This window comes from Hemicordylus capensis, chromosome 9, assembly GCF_027244095.1.
Source record: "Hemicordylus capensis ecotype Gifberg chromosome 9, rHemCap1.1.pri, whole genome shotgun sequence".
NCBI classification, from domain to species: domain Eukaryota; kingdom Metazoa; phylum Chordata; class Lepidosauria; order Squamata; family Cordylidae; genus Hemicordylus; species Hemicordylus capensis.
In genome coordinates, this window is record NC_069665.1 from 18251654 (window position 1) to 18276147 (window position 24494).

At 42.3% G+C, this 24494-nt stretch overlaps 2 protein-coding genes across 8 annotated transcripts in view; one reads left to right on the top strand and one right to left on the bottom strand.

The window, feature by feature from the left end:
* Positions 1 to 12683, top strand: part of ANKRD27 (ankyrin repeat domain 27) — a 72608-nt gene extending 59925 nt beyond the window's left edge. For 6 of the 7 annotated variants that reach the window (XM_053270388.1, XM_053270391.1, XM_053270390.1 and 3 more), the window contains 5 exons: positions 944 to 1105; positions 3638 to 3737; positions 5607 to 5688; positions 8275 to 8347; positions 11243 to 12683. In XM_053270388.1, the coding sequence (XP_053126363.1) occupies positions 944 to 1105; positions 3638 to 3737; positions 5607 to 5688; positions 8275 to 8347; positions 11243 to 11491 (666 nt within the window). In that variant the 3' untranslated portion in view covers positions 11492 to 12683. Of the gene's footprint in view, positions 1 to 943; positions 1106 to 3637; positions 3738 to 5606; positions 5689 to 8274; positions 8348 to 9882; positions 9977 to 11242 lie in introns of all 7 variants that reach the window. The other variant, XR_008311179.1, reaches the window with a different exon arrangement.
* A 683-nt stretch (positions 12684 to 13366) lies between these two features.
* On the bottom strand, positions 13367 to 23709 carry PDCD5 (programmed cell death 5). The gene is made up of 6 exons (XM_053270395.1): positions 23477 to 23709; positions 20419 to 20459; positions 17480 to 17541; positions 16536 to 16627; positions 15978 to 16049; positions 13367 to 14744 (listed from the first exon to the last, which is right to left on the bottom strand). Exons 1-6 carry the CDS (start codon positions 23540 to 23542, stop codon positions 14703 to 14705), a joined length of 375 nt encoding a protein of 124 aa, XP_053126370.1. The 5' UTR covers positions 23543 to 23709; the 3' UTR covers positions 13367 to 14702.
* Positions 23710 to 24494: the final 785 nt, after the last annotated feature.

The window sequence follows — 24494 nt, forward strand, 5'->3', positions numbered from 1 at the left end:
AACAAAGCAAAACAAATGACCACAGAAAAAGTTAAAACATTAGTTAAAACAATGATAACAGAAAAAGTTAAAACATTACAATTTAAATTTTTTTAAAATTTTTTTTTAAAACAATGTTAAAACTATTTAAACTATATTTAATTGAACGCATGGGTGAACAGAGATGTGTCTTTAATGACTTTTAAAAAGTTGTCAGAGATAGTCAGGCTCCTTACTTCAGAAGGGAGCGTGTTCCAAAGCTTTGGAGCAGCAGTGGAGAAGGCCCGTCCCCCAGTAGCCACCAGACGAGCCAGTGGCAACTGCAGTCGGTCCTCTCCTGGTTATCTCAGTGGGTGGTGGGGTTCATGAAGAAGAAGACATTCTCTTAAATATAACATTCTGATGACCTGTATCTTGATTTCTGTGTGTGAGGTAGGGATGGGGGGAATCTAAACTCATGGTGATGCTTTCCTGTAAAAATGCCCCTTGTATAAGCTCACCCTTATGTGTTGCAGTAATAGATATTTGGTGTCTTCCATGCCCTGTGGGCTTTGACCAGCTTTGGCGAATGAACTGGCTGTGTCAGTTTCTGTCACAGTCAGATCTGGCTATGGTTACTATTCAAGAGGGCCTTCTCAGTGGTGGCCTCCTGCTCCGTGGAATTCTTTCCTGGGAGATTTGATTAAACCCGCCCCACCCTCTTGATGATATTTAGATATGTAGCTAAGACATTGTTCCAGCACGCATTCTCATCTCCCTCCTGAATTGCTTCTCCTGGGGTATTCTGGCCTGAGGTTTGTTGGGTTTTTGTTTGTTTACTCTTTAACCTTCTTAATCATGTTGTTGATGGCAAGCTGCCCTGAGTCCAATTAGAAGAGAAGTGAGGTAGAAAATTTTAAAACATTATTTTGTATCCTCTCCCTCGTGCCAGTTTTATATCCTTTGGCGTTCTTTCTGTTTCCAGCACGGGGCCTCGGTTGGCCTTTCCAATCACCGAGGCAATACAGCCCTCCACAATGCTGTGATCGGGAGGCATGAAGCTGTGGTTGAGCTGCTTCTGCAGTATGGAGCATCGGCCCACCTGAGGAACCACAGGCAGCGCACCCCGCTGGATTATGCAGAACCAGTAAGTGGCCCAAATTGGTTCCTGGAATGATCATCGCCACGGACAACATTTCTGAGCCTACAGTGGGATCACCCTGCTAACTCTGAATTGCCCCCCAGTAGCCAGTCACAACTGGTGCCTCTGCATCCCAAATCAGATCCCTTTTGATGCTGAAATTATTATACTTGGGTATTCGGTACAACACAACTAGACTAATTACGTACTGCACAGTTTGTGCACAGTTGGGACTAAATGTGCCTATTCAGTAGCAGAAATAGCATTGTGTGACTAATTTAACTATTCAGTCGCGTACCGAAACAGTAGATTGAAAACATTAAACGTTTTTGCAAAAAATGTAAAGCTCATTAATTGACCTGTACTGAGGTATAATCTCTCATGTGGCTGCTTTTTTTTTGCATTTTTTAAAACTAGATTTGGAAGAAAAGACCTTAAAACAATGATTCCCCTGCAACAATGATTCCCCTGCATTATTCCCCTCCTTCAAACCAAGCAACAGCAAATGCAATCAGACCTTTTACCCTCTTGGAGGCTATTGACGTTTGCTCGTTCTTGATGAGTTTCTCTGAGTGAAGAGTGAACTAGGATTCTAAAGTAACTCCACTCTCCCTTTTATTTTTGAAGACCAGACTTTTTAGTAGTGCTGTCACTTGATTAAAGAGATCTTAGTCACCTAATCATATGATAATTAATTAATTAATTGATTAAACTTGCATATGAGTAACAGTTTTGAAGGAAAAAAATATTGTTTACATTGAGATGATGCCCCAGCACCATTTGAAAGGAGAGATGTCTGTACATTTGTATGTGTTTTGTCTGTGAATGACTGTATCTTTGTTCATTTAAAAAATGAACCTGGGTACTGGCCCCTCAAATGCAGTGTTCCCTCTAAGGTGAGCATACATACGTGTGCACACAAGTTTTTTGATGTCCGCTTAGTTAATTTAAGATCCCGCTCAGATTGAATCAGGACGGTCCCACTCTGCATATACATGCGTGCACACTGCCTTGATACTGCCGCCCAGAACAAAATTCATTCAGCACACAGATGAAAAAAAGTAGAGAGAACACTGCTCAAATGCAGGATACAGACAGGAATTCCCTATTCAAACATTATATTCAGTACTTGTACAACAAGTGTACAGTGTAAACACATGCAGTCATTCACGCGTTATGTTGAACACAGGTACAGCACTATATTTCCTATCAAACTGTAAGCATGATGTGAGTTTGGGGTGAGATATAAATATGTGAAATGAATAAAATAATAAATAAGCTTTATGTACAAGATAGAAGAGGACTAGGACCGGGGAGAACCGAGTTCAGATTCCCATTCAGCCACGATACTTGCTGGGTGACTCTGGGCCAGTCACTTCTCTCTCAGCCTAACCTACCTTACAGGGTTGTTGTGAGGGGAAACTTAAGTATGTAGTACACCGCTCTGGGCTCCTTGGACGAAGAGCGGGGGAGATATCTATCTATCTATCTATCTATCTATCTATCTATCTATCTATCTATCTATCTATCTATCTATAAATAAAATAACCAAAATAAATCATGCAGACTTCCAAGACTGTAACACTGGAGATTTCTGAGGGATGGGACTTATTCCCATAGTGCCAACCTGTGATTTGGATTATATCTGAACCAACCCAAGAAGTTATGCAAAGTAAGGCAGATGCAGAAAAATGTTTAGTTCAGGGCTGCTCAGCTTTGGCCCTCCTGTAGATGTTGGCCTACAATTCCCATAACAAAAACAAATATTTATATATTGCTTTTCAACAAAAGGTTCCAAAGTGGTTTACATAGAGAAATAATAAAATAAAATAAAATAAAATAAAATGGTTTCCTGTCCCCAAAGGGCCCACAATCTAAAAAGAAACATAAGATAACCAGCAAGAGTCACTGGAGGTCCTGTGCTGGGGGTGGATAGGGCCAGTTACTCTCCCCCTGCTAAATAAAAGAGAATCACCACGTTAAAAGGTGCCTCTTTGCCAAGTGAGCAGGGGTAAAAATATACATTTTGTTTGTATGGTTCACTTGGTTCAAATCCCTTGCTATTGGCCACTGTAGCTGGGGATTATGGGAGTTGTAGTCCAAGAGCATCTGGGGGGCCTGAGTTGAGCAGGCCTGGGTTAGTTTGAAGAATTAATTCAAGTTGCAGAATTTTGCATGTCCTAGGGCACAGTTTTGACTGTTCTGGTGAGAATGTTTGATGTTTCATTGGCCCAGAGTACATGCTGTCCGGACAAGGAATATGGCTACTGCTTATTCTTCCTATATCTGATGTATCACTGTATACACCAAGGCTACACAACTTTGGCCCTCCTGCAGATGTTGAACTACAACTCCCATCATCCTGGTGTTGTAGTCCAAAGTTGTGCAGCTCTGGTATACGCACTACCTTCAGTGTTCTGAGAATGCTCAGCCCTCATATTCTGCATTGTGTAATGGCATCCTGAGATCTTGCAATGCGCTTTTTTAAAAAAATGGAAATAACCATGCCTTTCCCCCCTATCTCCCACCCACTTAAAGAATTCAGGTATCCTCAAGCTGTTACAAGCTGTTCCAGTCCCCGAAGAGGAGGAACCTAAAGACTGCCGTGCTCACATGGCTGGGAAGATCAGGGACAAAAGTGAGTGCTATGTGTTGGCTAGCATAAGCAGAGAGAGAACAGGGCCCATCCTGCCAGTGATCGCGGCATTGACCAACCCGTTGACCAGGGAAACTCTCTCTTAGCTGCTCTACCAAATTATATGGATATGCTACCAAGTCTCATCTTGGTAGATCTGTTTTCTGCCTGGGGTTGTCAGGGTAAGAGGCAGAGTATCGGCCGCTGTAGTGCAGGATTGGGCAGAAGGTAGACTGCAGTTCACTGGCCAGCTTCCAATGGGCCTGGGCCATCCATTGCCTGCTGGTTGCTGGATTAGGTAGACAGTCCCTTTAGCTGTGCTAAATAAGGACCGCAACCCAACATGGAATCAGATTCTACCGAAATCCAAATGGGAACGCACGTCCAAATCCACACCTGCCTAATGCAGAGAGATGTTACCTAACGCAATGTATGCCAACACTTAGAGGTGGCTCAGTCCAGGAGAAGCTAAACAACTTTGTCTTCCCATTGTGTAAGCAGGGGTATTACCTGCCGCTTAATTATTTCTAAGCTTTTAAAAAGAACATGATCCGCTGACCTTTGCTGGGATGGGCAAGGCTTTGCCTTTCCTTTTATAGCCCCACCCAGTTACTACGTGGATAACTGTATATGTATCCTTTTGTTTGTTGCCCTAAGTGGGAATGATGGGCAGAACCCAGCATTCTTGCTCATGCAATTGATCCCTACGGGGTACTTCTGCATCAATTATTTGTTCATCTAGTAGTAAGGAGTCCATCCTCATGAAGTTTATTTCAGGAACTTTTCTGCAAGAAAGGATTTTGAACAGGCTTGGGGAGTGTGCTGCCCAGGACCTTTTTTGGTGTCTGGAGCAGGGGGACTATTCACACATGCTGATACCTCATTGTTGGCTGCATGGCTGTATTGAAGATTGCAGTGTCAGTGATTTTTAACTATAGTATGCTCTGAACTACTGCACTGATTCTGGACTAAATGTGCATACCTAGTCTTAGGCACCCTTTACCACAGAAGTATCTTGGCCTTAACAGACTAGTTTCTTCTTTGTGACTGAATTGTTGGCATCTGTCTATCTATTTCTCTTAGGCGTACCCGTAGTTAATCCTATGTGTGGCAGCTCTCGCCAGAGTTCGCGAGCAGCTGCTCGGATAGCAACAGGGACGGGAAAGCAAATGGCGGTGGCAGCAGGCCGCCTGGTGGGTGCGCAAAGAAAACGGCGGTGAATGGTGGCGGCTGGCCGGCCAAAGAAGGCGGCAGGCGGGCAGGAAGAAGATGGTGGCGGGGGTGGTGGTGGTGGCTGGCGGGTGAGAAGAAGAAGGCAGGTGGGCAGGGGAAGAAGAAGAAGGCGGGACGGGGGCAGGCAAAAAAGCGACGGTGGCAAACTAGAGGTGCAGATGCTCTGCACCCAGCCCAGCTAGTTTTAGTGATGATGTAGAGAGATCTTAGACTGCAATGCCATCTTGGGTCAGTGGTGTTACCACTACTCCAGGCAGTCTTACGAAAGAAGAATAGCAGCTGTCCACGAATCTAGCTCACTAGCCAGCCATTATTTGTGGTCACCCGCTACACCCCCACGCCGCCAGATCCTTTTCTGGCACAGGCAGGGAGCTTCGGAGAGAAGCAGATCTTTTCTCATTTGCATGGGGATATTAAGAGGGCAAGAAACGGGGGACCCCCTTCCTACTACCCAAAAAGGATTCCTGCTGTTTCTTACCTTCTCAAAAATGTCAGTGGAAATTAGACTTCTAGAGAGGAGATCTCTGTGGTGCTTGGTGTCCTCCTTGCCAGGGGGCCAGAGCCACTTGCTGCTGGCAATTGAATTTGTGGATGCCTGAAGAATACCAATTTTATGTGTTCTGTTACTTAAATCTGCAGTCGGTGCTAAATCTCCTGAGACAGCAGACGATCTCATTGCTCGGCGACTGCAGATGGTCCAGTCAATCAACCAGTTTAACAAGTAGGTCTGATAACTTGCTTCCCAAGTACTTACGGCAGATGCAATCAAAGCAGCAAATACTGTATTTACCTGAATCCAAGACTAGCCTCCCCCACCACCCAACCAGGTTCTTTGATGTTGTTCTTTGATGAAACGAGGAGGAGGTCTTACATCCAGAGTCCTCGAGCCCTTTCTCACGATCAGGAGAAAAGGCTCAAAGGGGCGGGGGGAGGAAATCTTGAAATGCTTACCTCCCTCACAGACAATCTCCTTTTCCATTGCTGAGCAGCGGCTCATGCGCCCAGATGACTGCCAGCTACTGCTGGCTGCGTGGAGGGTTGCGGGCCGGGATGTGTCTTCCCCAGCCCCCGGAACTCCTATAATCCACCGCGTGTGCATGCGGTGCATTATAGGGATCTTCCTGGCATTGGCTGAAAAGCTACTCGCATGTAGATGTTGTGTGGAGTTGCGAGGCACCGATCAATTAGTCCGGTTTCTAGGCGCCCTTGCACCCAAAACTTGGGCTAAGTGACGGGCTCCCTAAGTGGGATTTCTGCTGGCGGGAGCCATGTGGCTCACACTGGTTCACACATACCAACATCACTGGGCTGGGCTTCCTTAGCTTGGTTTTGCCTGTGCGTATGAATAGCCCCCTCTTCTTTTTCAGGTAAATGCAGGTATAATCAACTCAACTTTATTGTTATTACAGCCAACAGCCTCTCATTACAACAGAACCACACAGAAAACTATACATCTCGTCACATCAGTAACATCAATAGAAACTACAATAGGAACAATACAATAAAAACAATAATCGTACATAAGAAAGTTTCAAATAAATAAAATCTGTTCACCCTCCTAATGTGCTATGCCCACATCTACCCTCAACATTTCTTCTGCGAAGTTTACTTGCAATGCAAAAACACTTGGCAACTCCTGCAAAGCTGAAATCGTCCAAGTCTGAGAGTAAAAACTCCACTCTATCCTGGCCTGAGGTCAATCTATGATCTCTTAAAAGGGGAGAAATTAATTCTTTTCTTAGATCTTTATAAAAACAGCAACTCAGCAAAACGTATTCAGTAGATTCTAATCTAATATAATCTGTATTTAACCTCTGTTTTTAAAGGGGGGTGTTTTAAATTCAGAGTCAACTTCTGTTTGGGTAAATATGGTAAGAACATAGGAAGCTGCTATATACCGAGTTGGTCCATTGGTCCATCTAGCTCAGTATTGTCTACACAGACTGGCAGTGGCTTTTCCAAGGCTGCAGGCAGGAATCTCTCTCAACCCTATCTTAGAGAAGCCAGGGTGGGAATCTGAGACCTTCTGCTCTTCCCATGGCGAATGATCATGGCGTACAGCTCATGAAAACCCCCAAATCCACAATCTCAGAAAATTAGAATATTACATGGAACCAAGAAGACAAGGATTGAAGAATAGAACAATATCGGACCTCTGAAAAGTATAAGCATGCATATGTATTCAGTACTTGGTTTGGGCCCCTTTTGCAGCAATTACTGCCTCAATGCGGCGTGGCATGGATGCTATCAGCCTGTGGCACTGATGAGGTATTATGGAAGACCAGGATGCTTCATTAGCGGCCTTCAGCAATTCTGCATTGTTTGGTCTCATGTCTCTCATCCTTCTCTTGGCAATGCCCCATAGATTCTCTATGGGGTCAGGTCAGGCGAGTTTGCTGGCCAATCAAGCACAGTATACTGTATACTTTTCAGAGGTCCGATATTGTTCTATTCTACAATCCTTGTCTTCTTGGTTCCATGTAATATTCTAATTTTCTGAGATTGTGGATTTGGGGGTTTTCATGAGCTGTACGCCATGATCATCACAATTATAACAAATGAAGGCTTGACTTATCTCGCTTTGCATGTAATGCGTCTGTCTCATATATCAGTTTCACCTTTTAATTTGCATTACTGAAATTAATGGACTTTTGCACGATATTCTAATTTTCCGAGTTTCACCTGTAGGTGGGAGTGCTGTCTGCTGTAAGATATTCCCCGTAGGGGATGGAGCCATAGTTCAGTGGTAAAGCATCTCCTTGCATGCAGAAGGTCCCAGGTTCACTGCCTGGGCCCTCCAGGTAGGTTTGGGAGAGACTGCTGCCTGGAACCTTGGAGAGCTGCTGCTAGTCAGTGTAGACAATAGTGTGCCAGATGGACCAATTGTCTGACTCAGTATAAGGCAGCTTTCTATGTTCCTATGACTGTTATAAAGCCCAAACACCTGTAAAAGGGTATAATTGTGCAGCAAAATAGATTTCTGACCCCTGAACCTGTGCATGGAGAACCGAGTAGCCTATAAGTATACACAAGTTGGCCATTCCTGATTAAGGCAGCTGACAAGATGACTATTAGTCTCAAGGGTAAATTTAAATGGCTTGGATTCAGACCTTTACAGGCTTAAACTCCAGAGAGCAGCTCATGCCCTTTATCTCCTGGGAAGGTCACATGATGAGAATGTTCCAAGTCAGTTTAGGCTTGGGGTTTTGCTGTAGGAATATTGACACCTAGTGGCTGCCAGGAATCTGTATTAAAAATGCAATAGTTTAATTTATTTGAGGCTTATTCATGGTGTGTGTTTTTTTAGATCAAAATATTTGCGGAAAACCATAACAAGAGATAAAAGCGTCCCTAATTTTGATGATGAATTACTGCACCAGGTAGGTAGAACGGTGCAAAGAAAATAGGTATTGAAATACAGTACTGTAAATCATGGGTTTACTGTTGGGGAAAGTTGAAGGAAAGAGAAGAGGATGACCAGGAGCAAGGTGGATGAACTTGATTAAGGCAGCAATGAATCCACCACTGAGAGACCTTCAAGGCCCAGTTGAAGACAGATCAGCCTCGAGAGAATCTATCTATGTCGTCACTAAGAGTGGACACTGACTTGACGGCACTTAATCAATCAATCAAATCATGGGTGGGTTCTGCAAAAGGGCCTGGATTAACTTTGGCTTTGTTCTTTGGAAAAAAAAATTATATATATATATATGTGTGTATGTGTATGTGTGTGTGTGTGTATTTTATTTTCATATTTATTTGCTCACTTGCTTATTTTAAATTGTTGCATGTTTGATAAATCTTTTCATCTGACTGATTCTGGAAACAAGAGGTTGAGTCCCTGAGCCAGACCCACACATTGGCCATCGGTACCATCTTGGGATGAATGCTCATAGTGATTTTTGGCAATGTCTACCTCGTAGAGATGGGAAGTGGGTGATAGCTTTGTTGCACTAACAACTTTCTCTGTACTATCACCCCTTCTTTATCACTACCCCCTAACCATTAGGGTAGAACTGCAGTCATTTGTGCACGGAGGATTTTTTAAAATTGATTAAGTGCCATCAAGTTGGTGTCGGCTCTTAGCTGCCACATAGATAGATTCTCTCCAGGATGATCTGTCTTCAACTTGGCCTTTAAGGATGGCACCGAGGATAGGGTTAGGGCAACAATGATAAAATTTTGTACTCTCTTTCCATGGAATAATCTTTAGAGAACATTCCGGTCCTGAGGGACAGCAAGACCTAAACAGGACAGACTCAATCCTTAACCTTGCAGCTCAGATGCAGCACACTCGTCAGCATTTTATAATAGCTTTTAAATCTAGTATTTTAAGGTTTTACAGTTTTATAGCCTTGCAACTTTTTAGATATCAAGATTTTGGCATTTTAAGACTTTGGGATTCTGGGATATCAAGATTTTGAGACTCAAGAGATCTAGACCCTTGGGATCTTAGCATCTAGGGAGTTCTAATTCCTTTTAACATCTTCTTCATTCTTTCAATGTCATTTTATACCTGTATGCCATTTAAAATCTTGTCTCTTTATGTCATTCTAACCTACTTTATGCTGGTCTTTTTGATTGATTAAGTGCCGTCCAGTCGGTGTCGACTCTTAGTGACCACATAGATAGATTCTCTCCAGGATGATCTGTCTTCAACTTGGCCTTGAAGGTCTCTCAATGGTGCCGTAATAAAGATGAGTTGATTTAGAGAACCGGGCCCATTTTTATTTCTGTTCCTTTGACAACACTGATACACTTTTATAGTAGTTTTTATATGTTTAAAATGTTTAAAAGCTTTTAAAGCACCATTGCACATTGGGCTGCTGCAGGCCTGAAGGTCAGGACAATAAAGTAAGTTCACATACTGGAAGCTGAAAGTATTGCAATCCTATCACCCGTTTTCCATCTCTAGAGGTGCAGACCTTGTCAAGAATCACAATGATTCCCCGCTCCCCCGATGGAGTACTGACCACTCCAGCTGGCTCATGCTGGTCTTGTGGTAAAAGGTAAATGTGCCCTTGAGTCGATGTTGATTCCTGGCAACCACAGAGCTCTGTGGTTGTCTTTGGTAGAATGCAGGAGGGGTTTACCATTGCCATTTCCCACACAGTATGAGATGGTGCCTTTCAGCACCTTCCTATATTGCTGCTGCCTGATATAGGTGTTTCCCATAATCTGGGGAATTTAGCAGTGGGGATTTGCACTGGCAACCTCTGGCTTGCTAGTCCTGTCCCTTTTGCTAAGCAGGGTCTGCCCTGGTTGCATTTGAATGGGAGACTACATGTGAGCACTCTTAAGAAATCCCCCTTAGGGGATGGGGCCGCTCCGGGAAGAGCATCTGCCTGCTTGCATGCAGAAGGTTCCAAGTTCCTTCTCTGGCATCTCCAGATAGGGCTGAGAGAGACTCCTGCAACTTTGGAGAAGCCGCTGCCAGTCTGAGTAGACAATACTGAGCTAGATGAACCAATGGTCTGACTCAATATATGGCAGCTGCCTATGTTCCTATTTGAGCAGAAAGTGGGGGGAAAGCAGGACGACAAACGAAGGTGCTGTAGCTGCTTTTCAGGTCTTCCTCTTCCTCATGGCTGGTGAAAGGCTGTCAGGAGTCTTGTGCATTTGCTCTAGTAAAGCAGCTTCTGATGCCAAGGCAAATATGAAGGAAATCTACTAATGCTAGCTTGCCAGTCAGTTGACTGCCTACAGCATCAGTATTCTGTGATGCGGATGATGTTTGAAGAATTGGCTTGCTGCCTACTTAACATCACTGCCTGTCAAAACTGACTTTGAATCCTTGCTGCTGTTTTGCTTTAACTTCCTTTTTAAAAATTAAGTAACTTTAGACTGGATTTGGTGTCCCAGCCAGCTTCTGTCTGGCTCTCTCCTCAGCATGGACCATTGCTCATGCAAATACTGGAGACGTGGTGCAATGGATAGAGTGTAGGATTGAGACCGTGGAGACCTGGGTTCAAATCCCACATTAGCGATGAAGCTCTCTGGGTGACTTTAGGTTGCTTGCTCTCAGCTTCATTTACCCCAACAGGCCTGCTAGGATTACATGAGATAATCCCCACGTATGCTACCCTGTACTCCTTGAGAGAAAGGGCAGGCTAAGATGTGCTATATGCAGCCCTTGCCTAACGTGAGGTGTCTCCAAATGCATTTGTCACTTCCTACTCCATAGGAACAGAAAGATGTTGCTTTGGAATTTGCATGTCTACTTTGACAGAGAAATGTAACAGCCTAACTCATGCTCCCCCCCTTTCCTCCCCAAGTTATCTATTAAGAGCAAGCTAAAGCCTGTGGATCTTTTAGAGCAAAGCAGAGCAGAAATCTTTGATGCCAGCAGTGGAGGTGAACCTGCAAGAAACAAAGGCAAGGATGTGGCAGCTGCACCGCCTCCTGGAAGCAAACGCATGCATCGGAGCCACACGGTTAATGTTGCCCTTTCAGCAGCAGATGCAGACGACATCTGCGATTTATCCAGTTCCAGAGATCCAAGTGTTTCCTCAGCAGAGGGCTGATGACTGAAGCTTTCAAAACACTGACAAGGAAACAAGCTTCCTGCCAAGAAACAAAAGAACCAGGTGGCATCTTTTCCCACCAGGCATTAAAAAAGAATCAAAGGATGCTTGGGATCAAGGTTTTCAAAAATGGGATCAGAAGGGCTGGTTGGCAGGAAGGAAGTGGTACTCCTCTTCCCAACTTGATTTGCACTTTTGGCGACAGAATCCTGTTTTTATTTGCAGATAAATCCACAAGATTCAATTGTTTGGTTCATCTTAAAAAAAACAACAAAAACATACAGAGATGTCAAAATACGAATTCCTATACTGTAAAGAGTGGTGATGGTGCAGAAGAGGAGTTCTCTGTGGGATTTCCAAGGCCCGGCAATTCTAGTTTCAAAAGGCACTGGTTTGCTTTGGCTGCCAAATACTTGAAGTGCAGCATCCTTGCATTGTGAGGCACTCTGTATAAAACTTGACACAAAAGGCAAAATTGCAGTTCTTTAGTTCTTACCAATTTCATTGGCATGTAGGCCATACAGTGGCCAAAGAGTTGGAAGGTGGGAGGCTAAAGCAACTGCTTTTAACAAAATGTTTGTAGAGTGGGCGTGCAATTAAGAGATTTTCTCTGAAAAAGCACAGTGGAGATGTAACAAGAATGCTTTTATTTTTGTTGAGCACCTGCAGAAGTGAACAGATGCTTAACTTCCTGTGCAGAGGTGATAGCCTGACCTTGTTCCACTTAAAATTACAACAATGCATTGAGCATTTACGTTTTGGAGAAGGGTCTCAACTGGCATACTTAAACACACACATGCAGACTGATATATTCACACACACCTTTAGAGATGGGGTGTCAGTTTCAGTAAACATTCTGTTCAAATCTCTTTATTTTTAAAGAGGTTGAATGATCACTTGAACAGCATGACTTTGATCAATTTCACCTTTTATTTTTATGTAAGATTTGTATACAGAACCTTGCTTTTTTAAAATTTAGTTTAATAATCTACATGGGGATAAAGTCAAATTGACCTGTCATGATTTCTCTTTACAGAATGTTTAAGTGTAGGTACAACAGTAAAGCTTTAGGCTGCTCCTAAAGGAGGATAGGTATATTTTTCTAAGCACTTCTGAGTTCATCTAGTTTTCTTATGTGCCTTGGATTTGTGCCAAATGATGGAAGGGAAAAATAGTAAAGTTAACAAATCTATCCTTCTAATGTGGGGCTCTTATTTACAACCAAGTCTGCTTTTGCAAAGTTGTCTTCTGGAGGCAGCTTTCTGGTATATGGAGAAAAACCTTGGTAGTTTTTGCCTTGTATTTTGAGTGTGGGGTTGCATGTGTTAGACTGAAATCTGTTCTTGGAATAACAACTTCAACCAGCTATTCAGTAGTAACCCTATGATATGCATACCAAACATACCTCTTTCCTTTTAAGATACACCTCCGTGGCCTTCGCAACGTGCCAATTTAGCCCAGTAACCAGGATACCAATTTCCTGTGCACTTATGCAGAGTAGCTGTAGTTATGGTTGTCCCCCATCATTATAGTATGCATTAGGACGTTGCAGTGCAAAATATAAACTGGCTGGTTCCATTATTATTCATGGTAAAATATAATTATGAGAAGTTCTACACCAGCATTTTTATTGCACAAAATCCAGGAGTGAGAGGAAAATAGTGACTTCTTCTCAAATGAATGTACCATCAAGTAGCACACAGCTGGTGAGCTGGCTATTCAATGCATCATTAGGTTATCACCTGCTCACCCCATGGCTGTAAACACCAGTCAGATTGAGGCAGGACTTCTATTTCAGTCCATTTACCAGTTTAATAAATGCAAGAACCTTTTTCCACCAACCGGAATGGACACAAAAGTTGCTCACTGCAGCTCTGTCCTTTACACAATGGTTTTAATTGCAAAGCTCTATTATATATGGGCATAACCTCTAAAAACCAGGAGAGACAAATACCACCTTCTCCTTTTACATTCTGGCTTACATGGGACGTTGATACAATATAATCAAACACTTCTCATAGCATTCTCAAAGGCACAACATGAAGTTACAGTGGCATCATGCATGTAAGATGGTCACCGGGGGTCTGGGCAACTGCTTAGACAATTCTGAATTCTTGGAAAAAGGGAGGTAGCGGGAATAATCTGGTGTTTTGCTATGCAGGACTATGTTGCACTGAAACATAAAAGGGACACAATTCAGGAATAGCGAAGCCCTTTGAAGCTGCATTGGTTTTAGTAAGAGAGAATTAATCCTGTGTTTCAAGTCTCCTGTTGAAAAATAAGAGGACTTAAATGCTTACCCCCCTGACTGTATCATGCCCAACAGATGAAGCATTCTCAACTAATGACTCTACTAGCTTCTTCATGAAAAAAGCACCTTAGTGAAATTGTATTTCCCCCCCAAGCAGAGCCAATACCTACTATTAAATGCAGCAGATCATCCAGCCAGATACAGAACCTCTTATGGAGTCATCGAATTGCCAACCCTTCTTGCTTAGTTTCAAACAAGGATTTATTTGGGCAAACTGCAGAGAGCATTCCACATGCCAAGTCAAAACACACACACAGTGCTCCTGATCCTTTAAACTGGCGAATGCTAATCGGGATTTGCTGCAGGACTGGTTTCAAAGCCCTGGTTAAAGTCATCAAGGGAAGAGGTAGGCACCGCACAACTCTGACTAGGTCCTAATCCCTTAGCCATGCTTAAGGGATCAGGAATGTTAGGCCCATGCTTTCAATGCACACAGAATGAAAATTCTCTCTACCATATTTAGCCTGCTAACTGAGATAAACTACATGTTTGCAGTGCAGTCTCTTTCACTCCCCAGTGTTTTGGTTGCAGAAGCAGGGCGAAAGATTTATACGATCTGAAGAGAAACCAGAGTATTTTTTGAAGAGAAACCAGAAGCAGGACAAACATGCTGTTTAAGGTGTCGACAGCAGAGCAGGTTTGCTAGGTAGTGTCAAAGGAAAGCTGAAGGCCAAGGGGGAGTCAGTGAACTATTTCTCAGGCCTTCAATATAAAAATGATCTAAGAAAACCATTTCACCTAATTTTATTATACAGAACACAAGATCATTTGTTTCCCCTTTATATAAAAATGTGTACAGGAAAAAAAATTGTGTAAACTTTATGCTCCTGTCAGGTACAGCATACTTTCCTTGACATCTTCCATTTGATTTGCACTTGACATTCACTTTGATAGTTCAAATTAATCTTCCTCATCAGAATCCAGCACTTTTCTTCTGTTGAACTAGGAAAAAGAATTGCAGTACAGGATGAAGCAGCAATGCCAAAACCTTACAACTGCTTCAGGCTAGATTTAATCTGCAAGGGGTGCTCCTTTCAGAGTTCCCCAACTGTTAGGAAAACAGTGGAAAATGAGGTATAAAAAGATACTCCCAGGATATTTGCAAGATGCATGTCTTATACAGTTGTCTCTTGCCAACTGCAAGGGTTCAGTTCCTGGAAGCCCTCATGGTTGGCGAATTCATTGTGGACAAGGCATAGAAAGCAATACGAAATAGGGGAATCGTGGTCACAAAAAGACCAAACAAAACAATTTAAAATAGAAAAAAACTGCCCCCTGATTGCTGGAAATGTCCCCCCAAACCCCCAGAAATGACCCTCTGACCCCCCCATTACAAAAAACTCCACCCTACCCTGAATTTTTTTCCCTTTTAAATCACCAAACCGTGGATACTCAAGTTGTGGTTGGTGAGGGCGGTCACAATTTCTCTATTGCAGATACTCAAATCCGCAATTGGGAAAACCGCGATAGGCGAGGGACAACTGTACTTGCATCTGCCTGTTCTAACATTTAGACATGAGAACTTGCAAGTCCTGTGCCCCACTGCCCCCTTAACACACGATGTGGTCAGAGGAGCTTCTACAGTTTCACCAGCATTCCTGTGAAACTCCAACCCATCACAAACATCCAGAGGCCCAGGCTAACAGATATTAGTGGAGATAAAGAATCCTCATCTATGGCTTTCATGGGACTTGCATTCTCTGTGCTAAAACAGAGTAAATTTTCAATTCCCAATACATTCAGCAAGTAGAATATGAAGTTACAGTACCAACAGAGGGAAAACAGACAAAAATGAATTCTGAATAAGGGGGCATCTTCTGTTATTACTGTAGTTGACTCTCCTTGTGAACTTCTCCTATAGTCACACACTTAGTGTGTCAACAAGTCACATATGCAGGTTTATGATCAGGAAATAAATCCTCTCTTACACAAAGTGTACTGGTTTTCACTTAGTTTGTCCTATCATGGGACAATACAATTTGAGCAGTAAACATAATTATCTCCCCTAAGTGGAGTTTCCAGTTTTCTGCATGGTATAAATGTAACAGTTTTATGTAACAAATGAAAGAAGTTTTAACAAAAAGACTGGACAGAGAACAACATAGCCCATTCCCTACCACTCTCTCTGCAATTTTGTATTATTTCCAAATCAGCTTGATTTAAGATATTTCTTACCTTTACTGTTGTTTTCTTGTCAGTTTGCTGACTCACTTTTTCAAGTATTTCTATCAACCCTTGTTCTGATACCTGGGAAGCAAAACAACAACAACAACAACAACAACAAAACCATGTAGAGAACACTCAGTTGCAGAAATGATTTGTCTTGCATCTGTCCTCTGGGAACAGTTCGATTTTTTATTTATAAAAAGGTCTTTCTAAATTGTCTGGCCAAAAAAAAAAAAAAGCAGAATGGAAAACCAGTTGTAGCCAGTCCTTCAAGCCAGGCAGCGAAGAAGGCATTAATTGAGAAGGCAGGAAGAGACTGGCTATACAACACAGGTAATGTAACAATTTACTTTTATTTTAAAACCAAAAGGGAGAATTATTTAGAAATTACTTAGTGATGCTAAAGGATTATGCTAATTGCATTTTTAAAAAATACTTTACACCTAGTGCTCTAAGATATGCTGCCTCTGAACAAGAAGTTCCATTTAGCTATAAATCTACATTTCAAGGATTTGTGATTTCCCAAGATGTGTTTCATTTAGGAGTCATGACAGAGGATTAACTCACCTTTCCACCCAACTGTCCAAATCTTGCCATCTGTATAAGATAGTTCTCAACCGCTTTAGCCTTTTCTGGTTTTACAAGCGCTAAATTACTTACTGAAAAGAAGAACAGTTATTTTGTGATTTTAAGAAATTTTTTTCAAAACAGAATAGAAATTTACAAAAGGCACTCTAGACGATTATTATTATTTTTACATTGTTACTATAGTTCATGGGGGGAAAGCCTCTTCAAGTGCAAGAGGTTGCACTTATATTCACCGGCTGACATCCAGCCTAGTCCTGAGCTGACACACTAGGTTTTATGTTGTGCAAGAGGAAAGGGCCAATTTTCAATCTCCTCCCTTTCTTTTGCAACAGCCTATGCCTCATAAAACAATGTCCCTGAGGGCTAGGAGACCCTCAAGGACATAGTTTGGGAGGCACAGCCAGCTGCAGATGGAGGGGAACCTGCTGAAAATCACCTCACCCCTCATGCAATGGAAACACTGGTGCTCTGTACAGGGTTAGTCTAGATAACAGCCACTGTTATTTTAAGATGTATTACCGGAATAAGCCTTGTCTTAGGAACAAGGTATTGATATTTTTAAGAAGTCAGCTCACTGCCTGCTTAACTACTTATTAGGATGGTTACATTCTTTTGTCCCTATTGCTCTGACAAATATAGTAAAATTAAGATACATGCAGCAGCTAAGATTGCTGATCATACTTTGCATATATTTCAGAATAAAGGTTTCTAAGGTGGCCCCACAACTGGGCTCCCCCCCGCAAGCCCCCTAGGAAAAAGATCTACTGTCACTGACAATCAGTTTTTGATGTATTGAAGAATGCCAGCAGCACTGTCCTCTTTTCCTCCACTGGAGATAACTTTGTATAAGCAATAGGACTTTGATTCAGGAAAGGGCAAAAAAGGCTTCTAGAAATTGACTAGAAGGCTGCATGGATGCTTACATCTGGCACGAGCGGCTTGATCCAAAACTTGAGCCAAAATATTATTTCTCATTTCTACTTCTCTGTAAATAGTAATAAAAATAATTAAAACACAGGAACAGTGCAGGTTCAGAAGGATCCAACATAGCAAACTGCAAGACAGGCATCAGATTCATTTCGTATGATGAAAGAGCTTCATGTTTCGACTTTTCAATGCTATGCAAATTATGGCATCCATTAATTTTATGAAAGGCTTTAGGACCTAGGTGCACACATCACAGTTGGACATATCCTACACCACTAGATGAACAGCTGCCCTTGTGTCTCAGGTATCTAAAATAGTGGGATTTCCCCCCAACTGTGTTTCTTCTTCATGATAATTATTTTCCCCATTTTGCATTTTATTTTGTGGATGACCAGATAAAAGCTAACCACCATACATCTTTAAAACAGAAAAATGTACACAAAATGAATCACATTAAAATGGGGGGTTATATATCCACAAAAGACTAACTTTTTCACAGAGCTCCAGTGGCCTTTGGTTGGAGATTATGGGAGTTGAAGTCCAATAACATCTGAGAACCCAACGCTGAGAATCCCTGCGTGTAGTGATCAGACCCTCCTTCTGCCAGAGAGTTAATGGGGTGAATCCTTGTCTTGACTGACACACTGGTAAACTCCAGGGCAGCCAATCAGTACATAAGGTGGGTAGGACCTAGAGAGCGGTTGCTGGGATTTCTAGAAACAAGAAGGGCAGTCATCGGAGAGAAGTGTGTGTGGATAGGCTTCATGAGGGATATGGAGTTTTTGCTCCCTCATGGTCAAAGACAGCATGGAGGTTTCTCTCATGGAATAACTGCAGATCCTTGAGAAACAGGATTGTAGGAAGCTTGATTCTCATCAGAGGTTGGGTAAGTTTTCAAGGAAAAGGGGATTCAGCATAGGGAACAGTTTGTTAGATTTTGTGTTAGAAACATATTTCTTTGGGTAAGTGCTCTGCATACTGTTCTATTATAGTTTACCTGCAATGTAAATGAAATAAGAAACAGTAGCCTATGCTCAATACACCTAGGGTGTTGCAAAAGACTCTATAAACATTTAAGCGTGCATTAAGACAACCTATTTTTGTAATCCTACTAAGTATTCTTAACTGTATCTAATAGCTGAGAAAGCCTCAGATGGAAGCAGTCTGTAGTAACTGAATAAAACTGTTTTTTTAAAGTTCTTTTCACAAGTCTCTCCGAGTTGACTTTTAACTCAGGAAAAGGGGCGTGCGCGCATGAAGGGGGATTTATCTGGTGCAAACATGTCCTCAAACGTTCAGCAGCTATCAGTTTTCTCACAATGTGTAGGCTTGCACAGGGAAGATTTTTGTACTTGTCCAACAGCCAAATTAAGATAATTTTTCTTTCTGGATTATCCCACCCCAAGTCCAGAGAGTTTCTATAGACAGAAGGGGTGACGGCGGCAGCATTTTGAAGCTACCAATAATACATAATAGTTTTAGGAGAAGCCTAGCCAGGCAGCTCAGCAGAGATTATTATTATTATTATTATTTCTTGTTTACACAGTCAGACAGGTGTTATTGACTGGTTTGTTTTATCCAGATTTCTATACCACCCTTCCAAAAATGGCTCAGGGCAGTTTACACAGAGAAATTACAAACATATAAATAAGATGGATCCCTGTCTCCAAAGGGCTCACAATCTAAAAAGAAACTAAGATACACACCAGCAACAGTCACTGGAGGTACTGTGCTGGGGGTGGATGGGGCCAGTTACTCTCCCCCTCCTAAATAAAGAGAATCACCACATTAAAAGGTGCCTCTTTGCCAAGTTAGCAGGGATGATTCAGTACTTCTTTCCCTCACGTAAGCTTCCTCTGAGACAAAGGCTTTAATCCACTACAGATGCTCATTAATGCAAGCTTTTGGATCAGGGCAATTCTGTACTGCAAAACACTACCTTTGAGCAAGATGCTCATCATTTAAGAGCAAATTCATTCATTATTAACTGAAAAACAGAATCTATAAAAATGTGCAACTCGAAACAGACAACAAATTACTTATGGCTCAGTACCAAAGCTCTCACAGAGGTAAAATTTCCACACTTTTAAACAGCACAGTCTTGAAGCAGTAAGGTTAAAACACCTTAGTTCAGTGGTTTGGATCCAGAGAACAAGTAGCACTCCACTCACAGAATGGGGCTTTCCCACCCCATTTAATTTCTATTTAGAGTCTCCCACAAAAGCCTATCTTAAGGGTCAGCCCCCCACCCCCAACAGTGTGAGGTGTAGCACGAGGTGCTGCTGATAGAAGGGAGAGCTGGCAGAAACTCTTGTGTGAGCAGGAAGTGCAAATCTGCTTGTGCAAACATCAGGACCCAACTCAACAAGTTTTGTACACAATTTTACATATACTTCTAAAGAGAAAAAAGGCAACATAATTATTTAAAGAGACTGGCAAAGTGCTACTCATCTAGCTGCCTGATGAGCAACCAGTTACTCTGGGATAATATGGAAGACAGTCTGGTTATCCTCCAATTGAAATTAGTTTTCTATGTACTTTTAAGGTCTTCTCTCCCCATTTTTGTATTGGTGCCCTCCCTTCTTTTCTTCACCTATGGAGAATAAAGGCCAAGTTTAATGTGAAATGGGAGTTCTGTGACTTGAATGCCTAACCTCTTTCTCTCTTTTTAAGAAGTAGCTAGAGGGAGCCCTGATTTGGACTGGGGCTGTGAAAAACAATGGTATTCCTCTGAACAGAATTAGAGCCCCAGTGGCCATTTGAAAGGAAATGGGAAAGAATGAAGGTATCCGATTAAGGATTTCCCATGTCACAGCCACGTGGACTCCTAGAACATACTGTCTAGGAAAGGCTATGCTGGTCTAAGACCATAATAAAGATGATTGATTGATTGACTGATTGATGGTCTAGGAAATGCAATTAAGCCATCACATACCTCTGTTTTGTTTCTTGTTGTGCAATATCACTGGAAGGATCCTGAAAGGTCAGAAATGAGATAGGCACTATTTTAGAAGCAAGCCTAAGTGTGAGAGATGCTTATTTTGAGTTCTAAACTCCCTAAGGCTGAATTATGCATGCTGCTAATTTAAGATCACACGTACGTGATTTCAATGGCTCATGTACTGCACAGCCTTTACTGCCCACAGGTAGGGAAAAGACAGCCAGGCTTCAACTGAACTGAGACACAAAACAAGCAAAGTGGTGGTTTGTTTGTTTGTTTGTTTTAAACTGGCCAAATTCTGTTAGTATAGAAGTCTGCAAGCTTCTAAAGTTTGTTTGCATAGATTATTGAGGTTGTTTTTGTCACATAACTTGTTAAAATTAAACTCTTCTTGTTTTGGTTGCATAACTTCCTAAAGTGTTGTTTTGTTTTTGCTTTTAAACTGGCCAAATTCTGTTGTTATAGAAGTATGGAAGCTTTGGGTTAGTCAAGAAGGAAAATAACAAAAGAGGGAAGTTACTTTTTAAATGCAGACACGTTACAAGCTTGCAAACTGCTACTGTTCTGGAGACAGGTTTTGTTTTGTTTTTTAAACAGATGACCAAGCAGGAAAGTTTTACAAATGCTGGTCCCACCCCAGCCCACCCTTGATGTTATACAAATATGAAGAGTATTTATAAACCACTTTCCAACAAAAGTTCACAAAGTGATTTGCATAAAGTAAGAATAGTTTCCTGTCCACTTCAAATGCCGACGTGTGAAAATGTACTTCCTCGTCAGTCCTAAATTTCCCAGGCTTCAGTTTCATGGGATGATCCCTGGTTCTAGTGTTGTGAGAGAGGGAGAAAAGTTTCTCTCTGTCCACTCTCTCTACTCTAGGCATAATTTTATGCACCTCTATCATGTCTCCCTGTAATCACCTCTTTTCCAAACTAAAAAGCCCCAGATGCTTTAGCCTTGCCTCATAAGGAAGGTGCTCCAGGCTCCTGATCATCTTGGTTGCCCTCTTCTGCACTTTCCCTAGTTCTACAATATCCTTCTTCAGATAACAGTGACCAAAACTGTACGCAGTACTCCAGATGTGGCTGCACCATAGATTTGTATAAGGGCCTTATAATATTTTTATTTTCAACCCCTTTCCTAATGTTGCCTAACATGGAATGCCTAGCATGGAACTGGCCTTTTTCACAGCTTCCGCAAATTGAGTCGACACTTTCAATCAGCTGTCCACCAAGATCTCTCTCCTGGTGAGTCACTGACAGCTCAGATCCCATCAGTGTATATGTGAATTTGGGTTGTTTTGCCCCAATATGCAACATTTTACACTTCAGATTTGGGCCTAGCTATCTCCTCTTCTGTGTGCAAGGCTTTTAGAAAAACAAAGAGCCTTGCAGTACCCTAAAGCCTAACCAATTTATTTCAGCCAAATGAAGTGAAATTGAGTCATCGAAACCACATGCTGACATAACTGTGCTAAGTCTTTAAAAGATCCTACAAGACTCTTGTTTCTGCTAGAGATGAATACAGCTCTGGAAGATTTTCCTTTTCTGGTGCAGATAAACATTCCATAGTTCAATTTTAGATGTGTTTTTGTACCCCATCTTTTAGAAGAAAAATGCCTAAGGAGACTTTCAATATAAAAAGCACCACTTACACTGGCAACATCCAGACAGAGTTCATCATGATTAAGTCCCAATGAGGCCAGTTAGTCTTGACTAAGAGTAACCTGGTCAAGACAAACTGGCTTCAAGCCAACATTATCCTGTACTGAATTATTCTGAGCCAGTCTTCATATTTTTAACTGTCCAGTGATTTTTTTTAAAAAAATGTTATTTCAACTTTCCAGTTCTTGAATTAAATATTTTTGTTATGGTTACAGCTAAACAAATACACTGATTGACTGACTACCTAGTCTCATTGATTTCAATGGGGTTTTATTTATAACCAACTAGTCTGGACACTAGTGTGTACACAGACACACACACCCCTACCTGCCCCTAATTGGGCAAAGAGGCAGCTTCCTTACATTTGTGTGGAGAAAAGATGCATTTTTATCCAAGCACAGCATCTTTTCTAGGGCCTGTTGCTGGTACCTCCCTTGTGTTTCTTTAGATTAGTCATAAACTGCCCGGGGCTATTAATTTAGATTGGGCATTATAAAGCATAACAAATAAATAAATAAAGACCCATTATTTCATTTCTTGAGCACTGAGAACTGTTGGCTGAACAGCAGCATGTAAATTTCTTAATTTCAATAGTACACAAGCACATAATACACCACAGAAAATATCTGAGAAACTACCTAGAGATACACACACATACACTATATATACACACACACACATATATACACACATACACACCACACACGTGTGTGATGTTATACACTATACACACACACACATATGTGTGTGCTCCTTGACTTTCATTACTAGAGCTTGCAGATCATCCTCATTCTCAGCTATCTACGAAGGAATAAACCAGCATTTTAAGCTATCTGGTCCCAGTTTTTATATACACACATCATTCTCATATACCGTGTTTTCCCCAAAACAAGACAGTGTCTTATATTAATTTTAGCCCCAAAAAATGCACTAGGGCAATAAGCGGTACATCAGAAATTACTACTAGGTCTAACTTTCGGGGTAGGTCTTACAGGGTATATATATGAGTGTGTGTGCACACACTGGACAGATATATATATCTATTTGTCCAGTGCGCGCACACACACACACACTATACACACACACACACACACACACACACACAGAGTGAGAATATGCTCTCTCTCGTGTGTGTGCGTATACATATAAATAAATAAAGGTCAGAAAGCTGAACATGGACCAGAGAGCTTAAAATGCTGGAAGCCAGGGAGCTGCTTCCCTTCGCACTCCCCTCCCCAGGTGGTACAGCCCACGCACAGGCTGCCCTCTCCCCATCCCCTCCAGAGAGCCGCGAAGGCTCCATGCCAACCGGCGCGACTATCTATCGGGAAGGGGTGAGGCCCGGCCCGCCCCGCGACCTCCGTCCGAGCGGGCCGCGCCTTCCTCACCCCGTGCTTGGCCTGCAGCTCGGCCAGCCTCTGCTTGCGCAGCGCCTCCAGCTCCTCGTCCGCCATGGTCGCGCGAGAAGCAGAAGGAGAAGAAACTCGAGGCCGCCGCGCGCCGCCGGGACCCTCGAACGCGGGGGAGGGCGCAGAGAACGCGAGACTCCGCGGGGCGTCAGAAGCCGAGACAGCTCCCGCTCGCCAGTTGCCCGGCCAAGCCCTCGGCCTCGGCAATGCGCCTGCGCCGAGCCAGGCAGTCCACGCCAGTCCAACGCCGAGAGCAAGCTACGAGAGCCCAGCTAGGCTGAGTCAGTCGAGCGTCGAAGGGCCAGTTCCTCTCCTCCCGTTATAACATAGCGAGGCTCTTGGGAAGGGCATATAATAAACACATTACCGTAACTAGCTTAATATACAGCTTTTATATATATTAATATACTTGAAGTAATCTATATCTGAATATGGAGAGCTATTAAAGTATTATCGATTTATTCCTTGGTAGATAGCTGAGAATGCGGATGAACTGCAGGCTCTAATAATGAAAGTCAAGGAGCACAGTGAAAAAATGAGACTCACTCCGACTCAATGTAAAGAAGACTAAACTAATGACAACGGATACAGCAGCCAGCCTCAGAACTAACAATGAAGACACTGAAGTGGTGGACAGATCCTGCCTTTTAGAATCAACCATCAACAGTACAAGATCCAGCAGTCAAGAAATACGCCACAGACTTGCACTTGGTAGGGTTGCATCAAAGGCTTTGGAAAGGATATTTAGATGCAGTGACATGTTTACACCTACAAAGACTAGAATCGTTTGGACAGTGGTTTTTCCTGTGACACTCTTATGGATGCGAAAAGATTTTGGAGGTGCTGGACACTGAGCAGCATCCTCCAGACGAGATAGTCATTCATTCATTCATTCATTCGTTTAGATACCACCCTTCCAAAAATGGCTTAGGGTGGTTTACAACAAAATAAAAACAATTAAAATAAATTAACAATTAAAACCCAAACTAAATCAATC

What these genes read in the sequence shown, in the direction of transcription:
- PDCD5 (XM_053270395.1), bottom strand. Translation starts at nt 23,542, where the DNA reads ATGGCGGACGAGGAGCTGGAGGCGCTGCGCAAGCAGAGGCTGGCCGAG. An exon ending in TCAAGCCGCTCGTGCCAGAT is followed by an intron (nt 16,628 to 17,479) that starts GTAAGCATCCAT and finishes TCTTCTTTTCAG; the next exon opens with TAAGTAATTTAGCGCTTGTA. An exon ending in ACAAGAAAACAACAGTAAAG is followed by an intron (nt 14,745 to 15,977) that starts GTAAGAAATATC and finishes TCTTTTTCCTAG; the next exon opens with TTCAACAGAAGAAAAGTGCT.